We start from the raw sequence: 12590 nt of genomic DNA on the forward strand, positions 1-12590 counted from the left end.
TTATTAAATGTTATTAAACTAACTTCATTGTAAATGTCAAGCTTTTTCTCTTTTTTCATATAATTGGCGATAATCTATAAATCAAATCTAAATTGCGATTATTCAGTATTGCTATCAAGAATGACACGATTATCATGTACGATATGGGCATTAGTGCTCAACAGTTTAAAAATACCAATTTTTCAAACATGTTTCGCTAACGCTTTGGAAGACGAATTTGGTTATCCTCTGATATCAAGTCCACCAATTACTTCTTTTTTAATTGCTACAAGTATCTACATTATTATCGTTAATTCCACGTTATTCCCAAAATCTTTCCGAGAACCAAAACCTATTTTTATGTGTTTATATGAGGTTAGTGTATAGCTGAATATTTTTTTATTATTTGAAAGCTAACAGCTTTTTTTTCTTTCATATTTCTCTATTACTATCTTTTCTCTTTCTTCCTCTTTATTTTTAATTGCAGTTTTTAGTAACCGCGTTCTTCCTAGAATTTGCAATTGCATGCATATGGACGCCAATAGACGTACTCATCTTAAGCACATTGCCAAAGAAAATTTATCCTGTAACGCAACAGTTTATTAATTAATCTATTTTAATTTTAATATTATAATAGCATATTCAAATCATTTTAATAATTAACTGTTTTATGTCAATATTTATATTTACTGGAAATTAATGTGGACATTTAAATAATTATGTATTAAAATTATGTTGACATTTAATACTTACGAAAACTAATGTGAGCAGATACTCAATCGATTAAAATTGGAAAATGTAGCTGAAATTTTTTCAACATTTGATACGATTAAATCATTCATGACAATTCTTACAAATGGAATAGCAACAATGATTTTTTTTATTACTCTTCACGTTACAAGAGCTGTCAATTTCAAAGATCTAACGTGAGTTTATAATTATTACGTCTTATTACTAATATTTTTGTAATGATATTAAAATATAAATCTTTTATTTAAAAAATGACTGAATGAAGCTGTACAAATTTTGTAACTTAATCGAAAATTCAGGGATAACGGAGTAATGTATTTCCTGTCGCATGTGGGTACTAAATTTTGGCAACGTATATGGAGCGAGTTTTCAGAAGTTAAGAAAAACAAGGAAGATAGATATCGTTACATCAATCGTAGAAATAGCCATAGCAAGAATCGCGCGAACAATCGCCGAAGATAGCATTTTAAACATGCTGAAGATCCAAAATTTGATTAGAAAGAATTAGACGTATTTCAGATTCTATATATGATTACTTGTAAAAAATTTGAACATTTTTTTCGATGTTGGTATTTTGAGAAATGATTGATGTAAAGGATCCAATATAATTTAATTAAGAAATGAAACGTACGCCTTTGTCATCTAATCGACGGTTTTATGAAAAAGAAGGCATTTATTTCGTTCGAACTGAAGTGTAAAGTACAAATGGTATAGATAATATAGTGGTAATAATATAATAATTATAATCGTTAATAAATATCAATTCAATTAATAATACGGTGTGTCCCAGTATACTGCGGATTATTAATATTATTATTATTATATATACGGTAATTGTACTAACGGGATGTGTTCAGTGGCAGCGTTACATTATGTAATAATATGTATATCTTACAGTGATCTTTCTTTCCGTCGACCGACAGATAAAGTCGATTTTATAATAAATCCATCTTATTCTACGATCGTTAACTGTATTTTGCTGTGAAAGAATATTGATCCACGACATTAAAAAGAACACCTCTTTTAAATATTAAATTCCTCTAAATTGCGAAAGTAGATAATTTTTTAAGATTTGCGTCTTGACTCTTTTTATTCTTTTGCATCGCAATATATTTTCTAATAAGATAATTTTTAATCGATTTCTTCTGTATGGAGAGTATTGTTTTCAAATATACATTCTGTATTTTTTTGTGCTCTAAAAATCCAGAAAACAATTTTTTAATATAATGAGCAGGAAAAGTAGACTTTAATATTGCACACTTTTTGTTTAATTTTAATAAATTGTATAGTTTTAATTTAATAACCTAATATTTAATAATATCAAAACACTAATCTTTTAAAATAAATAAAACTAGTTGTTTATAGGATCAGTGCAAATGAGCAAAAGCTGGCTTCTCGAAAACGAGAGGTGTTCTTTATTGTCTTTCTTAAGACGCAAAGTGAAATGAGCTTTGTCGTTTTCTCTCTTCATCCTTTTTTCTGTCTTTTATCTCTTTATTTGAAATGAATAGAATTCGATTGTGTTAATTATGTACGAGTTTGCTCGCGCTCGGCCCTATAGTACCCCGCTTATAAAGTGTACTTTTGTGCACGATTAGGCAGTGCTCAGAAAAAGTTGGGGATATGTAGGGGAGGGATGAGCATATTTTTATTCTACCGGAGATATATCGAAGAGCGATCTCCAGTTGCGATAAAATGTACTGTAAAATGAGATCTTTTTAAAAGATTCCGTAAGTACGTACTTAGATGGTAAATTCCCGTTTTACAAATGGAACATTCGAACTTATTTGCCTTCGATTATAACGCCAATTTTTGGGAATTACACGCACGAATTAAGCAAGCATATAGACTAATCTAATTTAACGACGACGAATGACTTTGAGCCGAATTTTTTAATATTAATAACATTAATATCGCGAAAATTGCATTGGAATGGATTTAAGGAACGTATCGTTATTTTAATTTATTTTTTGTTCGAACAATCGTGTGTTCTTTTTTTCATTCAAATTGCTTGTCTGTCCGAACATTCTTCGAGTTTCGTAATTCGCGTGTCTTTTCGTAAATCTTTAAATATAAGTACAATTAAAGTCAGTCAATGAAATCATTCGTGAGCATATTCTTTTGTTTTGAGCGATAGTTTCATGGACTGTTTTCCGATTTGCTCATTAATGTTTTAGACTTCATGCAAATATTGAAACCGATAACATAATAAGATTTTTAACATTGTTACTATAAAAAAAAACATTTTATATTTTTATAAATGGTAATCTTGTATTTGTTAAATTAATTTGAACAAATTATTTTTATATCTATCGGAGTATAAATTTATTAAAAATATACTCAAGCAGATTATTTAAAAGATGTTATAAGGAAATTTTAAAAGAAATATGATATTGATCTTTTAAATCTTTTGTATATATCTTTTATCTTAAATACTTTTCAGAGCTTTGTGTAAGATATTAGATATCAAGATATCAAGATATCGGTTTCAATCTCTGCAGTCTTTCAACTTTCAGGTTTCACTTCTGTTATATATTTTCCAGTCAACGCGTTTTAAACGCATGTATGTGTATCGTTTTTCAAAGCTTCTGAAACGATCGAGGTGCACGGGTCGAGCGAATGGAAGAGTCTTCGAGCTTCGTCGATGTACGCGATCGCGGATTTTTTGTCAAGTCTATATAATCACAAGAGTGCAAACTTGATCAATGTGTCAATTCAAATATACAATAGTTGAATTCAATTTCACATAATTTTTAATTTATGATATTTAACGATAGGAAAATTTTTCCGTAAACAAATTAATCGGACCATTATCTTAAAGATAAATAAAAATAAATATTTTAATTGTAAATTAAATTATTAAATTAGAAAGATATTTTTTATGCTTAAAATAAATAAACGATCGCATCCCCATCGACGTGTATACTCGCATAATTAGGCTGCCTGTCTGTTTCTTTTTTTTTTTTTGCCACTGCACACACACGACGCGCGCTCGCGCGCTACTCAATACAGTTACTTAACGATAATTCTTTCGTCCTCCAATAACCCCATTCAAATACTGTCTCTGCTTAGAATCTACTTGACGGGATAGAGTCGATGATGGGAATGTTTGGAGAAACTAAGGGACCTAGGATGAACGACAGGATTCGATGAACTGGACGTGCGGGCACCGAGAAAGCATGATTTTTTTAAAAACAAAGTTCATTTTACCTGTACGATCAAAAATGTAGCCTCAACCAAATTTCTATGAAATATAAACAAAACTTTGTTTCTCGAATATATACTACTTCCTTGAGAGAGATTCTCAAATAAATTTTTTTTAACTGAAGAAAGATGCGTCTTTTTTCTTTCTATCTCAGACATTCTTCTCGATCAAATATGATTCAATTAAATTAAATACGAAATTAAACAGTAAACACATCAGATAAGTTCAAAACGATGAACTACAATTAAAGAGCTCAGAACGAAAGTGCATCTATTGCTACCGAACTTATTGCTCGAGGTAGAATTATTGCTGTCCCATAACGCGTTGGTCAAATTACGTCGGACATTCGTTGTAATTCGAAAAAATTTATTTCTACTGTTTAAAATTCCGTGAGCTTCCCGTAAGCTGCTTGATAATTTAGTATGATTCAAGAGAGACATTTTATTGGACAACTGTCGCGTTGTAATGAGTATTGTCGCCACAAAATTGTTGCGTTACAAAAAGCTATTATTAAAAATGTGTGTAACGTGCAAAACAAACGCCTAAGAAATATCGCTTTCAATCTTTCGTGAATATTCTTCAGGCATCTTCTAAAACTTTTGCCTTGTTGGGTCGTCGCGCTCGGTGCTCGCAGTCTTTGAGGAACGATGATAGTACGCGGGGACGTGTACTGTTGTAGATACGCAACTTAATATCACAAATTCGTTGAAAAACCATACGCAAACACGATCATTGGTAGGACAATTATACGGCGATGCGCAGTGACGCAAATACTGCGCGCGCCAGCACACTCATACACATGTTAATTACAATATTCGTACAAGTGCTTACGACGTATTCCTAACGCCTTTTCCCTTCGGCCTCCCTTTCTCTCTTCCTCTAACCAGTAAATTGACTATTAATATTCCCGTTGAGAATTTTACAGATTCAGTCAGGGCTCGGTGCGTGGAAAGTTTTCTCTCGCGAAAGGCGCGATGATATAATCGCACATGCACGAGATGTCGAGAGGCATCGAAGAGTTCATCGAACCTCATTTCGTAAATGAAATCTCTAAGTTAATTCCCCTTGATAAAATCTATGGTTTAATTAATTGCAATTAATTTTTTCTACATAAAATATCTTGGTTCCCTTTATTCAATTAGTTCACGTTTGATCTAGTTTAGGAATTATATCGACTTCGTTCATCATCTAATTCTTTATAGCTTTTTAACACAATCTTTTTTACATAAAGTTGAATGATACGTTTAGGACTTCCTATTTGCTTCAAAGAAGCTACATTTACGGGTTATCTCCGTGCCTTGATACATCATTAAATCCCAATGTTTCATAAATGTTGCAATTTATTTTACCAGGGTAAAAAACAACCTAATGATATTGATTTAATGTTGTATCAAGATATGAAGCTTCTTTAAAGTTTAACTTTTTCGTTTGTGAATATTTTGCAGACACTCTTTTGAGCAAAAAGAATTTCTCAGTGATTCAGTGATTCAGTGATTCAAAAACTCGTAAAAATAAATATTGAACGGAAATTCTACATTGTTAATGCATATAACTGTTATGTAAACTCTTAGTTCCTCAGTTCAGAAAATAAGAAAAAGAAAAGATAAATAAATTCTACGTGGAAATGAGCATCAACGAACCATTCGGGATGACTAGAATGGAATCTTGCTACATTTTTCTCTTTTTCTCCCTCGACTTCTCGTGCATACGTACTTCATACATCTCGTGCATGTTATGCTTTTCACGCTCCGATCTCCTTTGAGAGATGACGTAAAATAAATATTAAAACTATATCAAGATATATCAACGGTGAGCATATTTTAGCGAATGCGAATTTCATCTCTCTGTGTTGTCTGTATGTTCGTACGTGTTCTCTGTCTGTATGTATAATATATATTTGTATTTATATTTATATATATATTTATATTTGTATTTATATTTAGACTTTATGTCCGCTATACCGTAATTATAATAATTACACTGCGCGCGCGCGGTAACTCGTACTTTATCCTTTCACGGACTTCCTCTGTTAATCACTTTCCTTATTCATTTCGTCGTGCGCCTCTATATAAATCCATATTTATAATATATTTATATAATATATTATAATATTTAATAATATAATGCTATCGGTAATGAGGATGGCGGTGACGATGACGATGACGACAATGAGCCGATGTCGCGACAACTAACGATACCTTAACGATAATTCCTATTATGGCAGACTATCTACGGTAAAATCGTCCGTCATGAACGAGAGTGCGTTGTTTCCAAAACTCCTCCGCATTCAGGACAACGAAATGTGTACTGTTTGTCGAGGTCACGTCCCACGGGACGTCGTGCAGAAAAACGGAGAAAAACGAAGAGTTTCGCGCGACGAAGGAAACGAAGGGATCGTCGCCGAGACGACGAATCATGCCGCCTTTGAACAGTATCGTCGGTATCGTGTTAACGTATATGTGTGTATGTATATGCGTATGTTTGAATGTGTGTGAATGCCCTTGATTAATCAGTTACAACACATCTAACACGTTCGCTCAATTCGCGACATTAAATAAATGAACGAATCCCGGTTGTACGAGGACGACACGCCGATCTAAGATCCGATACTTGACGACAACGACGCGATATTATACCTACACGTATATATGTATGGTATAGGTGTATGCATGGGGTGAATTTACCGATGGTGACCGATGAGCGGGATCGAGATGACGGGATAGGGTTCACATTAGAAAAAGTCTTGTCGCGTGTCTTTGGATATTTCACTACGTATAACGTACTATACAGTTAAATATATGTTGCGACTCCTCCACCTTCTCGTTTACCACCTTTCTAAGTGTACCGTCGCGCTATTGCAACGTTCCTTTACTTGCACCTTTGACTCTCGAGTACGTGTGTGTCTGTGTGTGTTGCGTCCACGCACCGCGGATGACGCGACAACGTGTACGTCACGTGTAATTAGTACTTTCACTAGCTGCACAACTACGAGGAAGTTGTCCCTCGTTGTTCGTCGGGGATTTATCACTCTCGGCGAAGGAAGCCGTGCTCTCTTTTTCCTTCGAGATCCTCCGAATGTTCGTCATGATGATCCCTGTTATCCGACGTGACGCACCGGGTCGTCTCGACCGAGGTCTCACGAGCACTCATTCGGATGATGTGGATCACGTTACTCGATGCAATGTCATGTAGAGACTCGGCTGTATACTTGGCTGATTATTCTTCTTCTTCGCTCTCCTCGGCGGGACCATACATATCGGCCAGCTTGTCGAATCTCGGGCCCCAGGCGCCTAAATACTCGTACTCGTGTTGCTCATCATCCGTACCTAGGATTAGGAAAAATTGAAATTCAATAGCTTATTCATTAATATAAATAATATATCACGCAGATAAAAAATGTGTGTTAAAATTTGTGTCCCAAACGGTCCATCTAAATTTTTATGTTGATTTAACATAAATGAATATATTAAGAAATTACACAAAAAATATTAATTACACAAAATATTTTTTACTATGTAATAAAAAATAATATCAATATTATTTATTAAATGTGATTAATATTTCATATTATAATGACGGAGTAAATTCTTGTAAAATTAATTTTTTTTTAATTTGGAAATTTTTAAGAGATATAAGAGATGTATTGTACTTTTTTGCAATGTAAAATAGTTAAATTTTATTTATTCAAAAATTTTTATTACGTACCGGAAGCTAATGATTCCAGAGAACCCGCGGTGCTTCCGCCACCTTCATACGCGTAATTCCGTAAATCGTCGAAGGGTGGTGCGTTTGGGTCACTGTCAGCCCTCTTCTTGTGATCCTCAATGAAGACGCCGACGTTCGGTTCCGGTCCAAGCGGATCTGAGAATAACGTTTCAATTATTCTTTCACTCTTACGAATTATTCCGTTACATTGCAATAAAAAAGTATAACGTACAGGCTACTTTACACGGAGGCAGCTTGCCGCCCATTTCCGGTATCGGGCCACCGATCGGGATCTGCAGAGGCGTGATATCGAACGCGGTCATGTCGTCCTCTCCGCCACCCTCGTCGTCATAATTGATAATGTTTTCTCTCACGTCGTCATCTGGACCAGGATATTTTATGTGTGCCTCTCGTCTTCTGTTGTAGACGACGAATACCAACACGAGAACTGAAATTTTGGTATTTAAAAAATTAATTTACATTGTTCGTATTGAACAAAGTTGTTATCAATTATATCAAAGTAATATTTCTCTGCTGAGAATTCAAGCAAGTGCAAAATGTGATAAAACCAATAGCAACAACTGTGTTGTATGATATTGCAATATATAAAGCAGGTATCAATTTTATTAATCGGAACACATTATTCTTGAAACAAAAGCTCATATTGATGAAGTTTTGTGCGCGATCTGAAATATCTTGTTTCTGATTAGCAAATGAAAATAATTAAAGCAGATGTGCATATATAGAAATAGTATATAACTAAAGGGAAGAAATAAAATAGAGACAAACTTTCATGAAACTTGTTTTATTTTTTGGCCGATTCAATGGCCACAAAAAAAACTGAAACATAATTAAGTGCTTAAAAACGTGCTTAAAAATAAAATAAAGATAACATTATCAAAGATATAACACAATTCATAAAATAAAAAAATACAATAAAAAGAAACAAAAGACATGCATTAAATTATATCGCTCGTACAACAACGATATAACTAAAAATTGTCGTTTTTCAATAGCTTACAGAAAAAGAATACATACAAAAATCTGTGTAAAAACATACTTTTATTTCTTTGCTATCAGTTATAATATTATCAAAATTACATTTTAATATTAATATTACAAAATTTTAATGATTCAAAATTGAAGTTAATTTCTGCAGGAAAACTAATTTTTTTTTAATTATACCGTTGTGGCAAATCAATGATACAATTAGTACTTTAAATGTCTAATATGTAAATGTTTGTACTAACCGAGAATGATTAAAAGACAAACGAGAATGGCTGCCAACGCTCCCATGCTCAGCTTGAGCGTTTGACCCTCTTGGACTAGCTCGCAATTCTCCCCCCAGAAACCATCAGGACAAATGCATCGGTATCGGAATCGAGGATCTTGATTGATACATCTGCCACCGTTCAGGCAGGGATAATCAATACATTCATTTTTGTCCATGCAACCTTTGTTATCCGGCGAAGGAATCCTTCCTTCCCCGCAACTGCGATAAAAAACATGATATAGCGATTGTCTCAAAGATAAATGAAGTCAGTAATAATGATACTCACGTGCAATCGTACTCGTTCCAGAGATCAATGCACTCGAAGGGATCCTGACAAATGACATTGGCGCACGGTTTATTTGACGGACAATTTCTTTCCAGATTTCGCGCCATCGTTGCTTGACCCCATTGAGTTCCATTCATAGCAGGTGGTAGCGGAAGATGCTTTCCTTCTAATCTTATGTCGTCCAAACAGCCTAAGATTTTTGTTAAAAATTATATAATTAAATTAATTTTGTTATGTAAAAGATTCAAAATAGAAATCATCATAAAGATTCTCTGATGAAATAAAAAGTTGATTTCTCAAACAAAAAATTATCAATAGAACCTGTAATTTCTTATCTAGATTTTTGTTTCATTATGTTTCTCAAAAATATAGAAAATTATTAAAAATATGCAGTATAGATATCTTTAATTAAATAAATTATAATTAATTCAATTAAATAAGTTGTAAATGTACAATTATTTTAATTAAATAAATTATGAGTTATGCAATTAAAAATTATGTAATATTTTTCTCTTCAAATAAATAAATACAAGTATAAATACAATTTAAAAACTCCTTTAAAAATAATACTACAGTAAAAAAAAGCGTATTTATATTTAAAACTTTTGTGAAGCAATTTAAGTTACCTTTCTGATAATCCGCATAAACTTCAAATGTGCGAACACCAGTATATTCCGCCTTACCACCCGCGTAAACACCTTCCTGTTTATCGACGAGGAGCCATTGGTGACCCTCAAAGGAGAAGGTCTCATTGAATCTTCGTCCTTCGCCACCGTCCAGTTCCAAAGTTGCGGCAGATCCGTATCTTGATACTCTAACCGTGTGCCATTGTCCATCATCGACGGCTATCGCCGAAAGCCAGATATCTCGCTCTTCCGTCCGAAGACTGTTCAGATTATATCTGAAATGTAGTCTGCTGTCTTTGATCTGAAATTATAACAAATAGACATTTCAAACAATCCGTAGTTTGTTCACTGTAGTTTGTATTTGAATTCCGTATTGAAGAGAACTCGAATCCAGAGTTGAAGTGTTTACAATTAACTTTGTTTGATAAATACATTTCAATTGTTTACAAATTATATCCTATCGCTTTATAGATATGTAACTTAAGCGCAAACAATCGCAGAAGCATTTTGCTTATATCGGATTATTCTTGGAACTCTCTATAAAACTTAATTTATTTGGAACTATAAAATTATTAATTTTTATCTATTAAATTGTCTTTCTAATAAGCCTTTAATTTAATCCAAAAATAAATACACATTGCAAAATTTAAAAATCTGGATATTTTGAAGATATATTTGAAATCACAATAGAAAAATTTTTTAAGATTAATTTTATTTCATATACATAAAAGATGATACATAAAAGATGCAGATTTATAATTAAATATTTTACTTTATTAAAAACAATATAAAAAACAACTCACTTAAAATAGTGAATATTAGTTAATTTTTTACGAATAATAGAATTATTTAATTGGTTACTGTTTTGTAAATCTAGAATAAATATTTATTGAATAAAAATAATCCTTTAGTAACTTTGAAAACACGTCGTATTTACCTCTAAAATCGCATATTCCCTGTTGTGCTGATCGCTCACTCTGAATAGTTCACCGTGCATCTCTCTGGTACGGAATCTCAATTGCACCTGAGTGGAATATTTGTCCGGTTCAAAAGATAACGCGTACTTGACATAGCTCTGTGGCTTGAAGGTGGTTGGGATCGTGGGCGTCATGCATCCAGGACCGGTCCAGCCGGGATTGCATTGACATCTTGCCTCGGTGAAGCTGCCGACGCAAGTGCCATGTTCCCAGCAGCGGAAGGTCGTTTCCTGGTTGTTGCAGATCTCCTCCGTTTGCGGGCAACCGGCGACGCTGTTTCGCGATAGACCCGGGTGAGCGAGGTCGTACAACTTGCTGTTATGGAACAGATTCTTGATGCAACCGTCAAAGCCCTTGCCCACCGGCATGTGTTTCCACTTGTAGTGCGAGGGATCGAATTGCTCCACATAAAGACCACCGATTTGTAGCGGTGCGTTCACGTTCAGGTACTCGTTGAACGGTGGTATCGTTCCTGTGGCTTGACAACTAGTGTCATTGAATTCTGGTGGGCTTCCATCTTCCAGTTCAGATATTTCTGCAGATTTGCAGTAGTCGATGATGAGCTTCACGGTCTGTAAATGATTTTGACGTTAGGCTTCTTTTGCATTTAGAAAGATCATAATTTAGATCTTTTTGAAAAATCATAAAAGGCTATTATTTTTATATATAGGTAGTGAAGAACATGTATAGTAATTTGTCCATTAGAGAGTTATAATGAATGATTTTTATTTTTTAAACACTAGTATATATAGTGCATATCTTATCGACATTTGTAAATAAATAACGTAATATCGATTATTTCACCTCCGTATTCCAGAAAATGTCAAGTCGGTGCCATTCGCCATCGTCTAAGGTTTTCTTTGGTTTCACTTTCAGCTCCAAAGTGCCAGATCCAAAATCAATTAGCAGCCTCGGTATACCGCGTTCCAATTCGACCGAAATAAAGTCTGTAGGCAAATTTAGCGTAAAATCATTGATATGCCATTAAAAATGTAAAATTCGAAGGATTAACAATCTTACCAGAAACCATTACTTCATCGACTTCGGGAGGAACAATCGGACCATTGTACAATAATAGTCCGTCAGATTTTCTTGTGATGAACTCGAAGCTCAAGTGACTATTATCGCACATTTCCAAAGCGGGATACCAAGCCCATCCGTTGCCTCGAAAACTTCTGGCGGTCTGCTGACACCTCGGACCATTGTAGCCAGATGGACACTGACATCTAGAATTGTAAAACACATAAGAAGCTCTAACATTGATCAAAGAACCGAAATTATTTAACAGAATAATCGTTATAATTTATCTTTATTTACAAAGATGACAAAATTCTTTTTTATTAGCAAACTTCGCGTAAATGCATTGCGATTTGCAATACGTTACGTGGAATTTAATTGATTTTTACTCACGATAATCCAAATCGGTCTTCCACGCAGCGTCCGCCATTGTAACAAGGACTGTTTCTGCAGGATTCGCCCTTGCTGAAATTCCGCGCTCCACAGGTGCACTCGGCTATCACATCCACGCGTACGCCGACTAGGGCGGTCCTGTTTGCGTTCACCATGTATGGCAAGTTGCTGATATCAAGGGTGTTCGTACAACTTCCTTCGCACATCTCGTTCTCATAGTAACATTCGTCGATACCGACCATAGTTATGTTGATCCCCACGTCTTTTTCGATCTGTCGCGATAATTAATTTTTTAAACCATTTGAAACATTTCAAATGAATACGCATTAATAAAGAACTTAATTAATTAAAGGAATTTTATTGGGAATTTATTTGAATT

The 12590-nt window shown here is 34.0% G+C and overlaps 2 protein-coding genes across 7 annotated transcripts in view; one reads left to right on the forward strand and one right to left on the reverse strand.

Moving 5' to 3' along the window:
* Positions 1 to 67: 67 nt before the first annotated feature.
* Positions 68 to 1686, forward strand: LOC105145926 (uncharacterized). Its single transcript, XM_011055866.2, has 4 exons — positions 68 to 354; positions 467 to 565; positions 751 to 905; positions 1029 to 1686. The coding sequence occupies exons 1-4, from the start codon at positions 121 to 123 to the stop codon at positions 1189 to 1191; spliced, it is 651 nt and encodes a 216-aa protein (XP_011054168.2). The 5' UTR covers positions 68 to 120; the 3' UTR covers positions 1192 to 1686.
* The window catches only part of LOC105153444 (neural-cadherin), a 215831-nt gene continuing 204623 nt past the window's right edge, over positions 1383 to 12590 (reverse strand). For all 6 annotated transcript variants that reach the window (XM_087408137.1, XM_087408135.1, XM_087408136.1 and 3 more), the window contains 10 exons: positions 12212 to 12483; positions 11822 to 12027; positions 11606 to 11748; positions 10762 to 11373; positions 9825 to 10125; positions 9199 to 9388; positions 8890 to 9131; positions 7872 to 8087; positions 7640 to 7795; positions 1383 to 7260 (listed from right to left, as the gene is read on the reverse strand). In XM_087408137.1, coding sequence (XP_087264263.1) covers positions 7151 to 7260; positions 7640 to 7795; positions 7872 to 8087; positions 8890 to 9131; positions 9199 to 9388; positions 9825 to 10125; positions 10762 to 11373; positions 11606 to 11748; positions 11822 to 12027; positions 12212 to 12483 — 2448 coding nt within the window. In that variant the 3' untranslated portion in view covers positions 1383 to 7150. The remainder of the gene's footprint in view (positions 7261 to 7639; positions 7796 to 7871; positions 8088 to 8889; positions 9132 to 9198; positions 9389 to 9824; positions 10126 to 10761; positions 11374 to 11605; positions 11749 to 11821; positions 12028 to 12211; positions 12484 to 12590) is intronic.

The sequence above is a fragment of the Acromyrmex echinatior genome, chromosome 7 (assembly GCF_024713525.1).
Source record: "Acromyrmex echinatior isolate Ae372 chromosome 7, ASM2471352v2, whole genome shotgun sequence".
NCBI lineage: Eukaryota > Metazoa > Arthropoda > Insecta > Hymenoptera > Formicidae > Acromyrmex > Acromyrmex echinatior.

What these genes read in the sequence shown, in the direction of transcription:
- LOC105145926 (XM_011055866.2), top strand. Translation starts at nt 121, where the DNA reads ATGACACGATTATCATGTACGATATGGGCATTAGTGCTCAACAGTTTA. An exon ending in TGCCAAAGAAAATTTATCCT is followed by an intron (nt 566 to 750) that starts GTAACGCAACAG and finishes TAATGTGAGCAG; the next exon opens with ATACTCAATCGATTAAAATT. An exon ending in GTCAATTTCAAAGATCTAAC is followed by an intron (nt 906 to 1,028) that starts GTGAGTTTATAA and finishes TCGAAAATTCAG; the next exon opens with GGATAACGGAGTAATGTATT.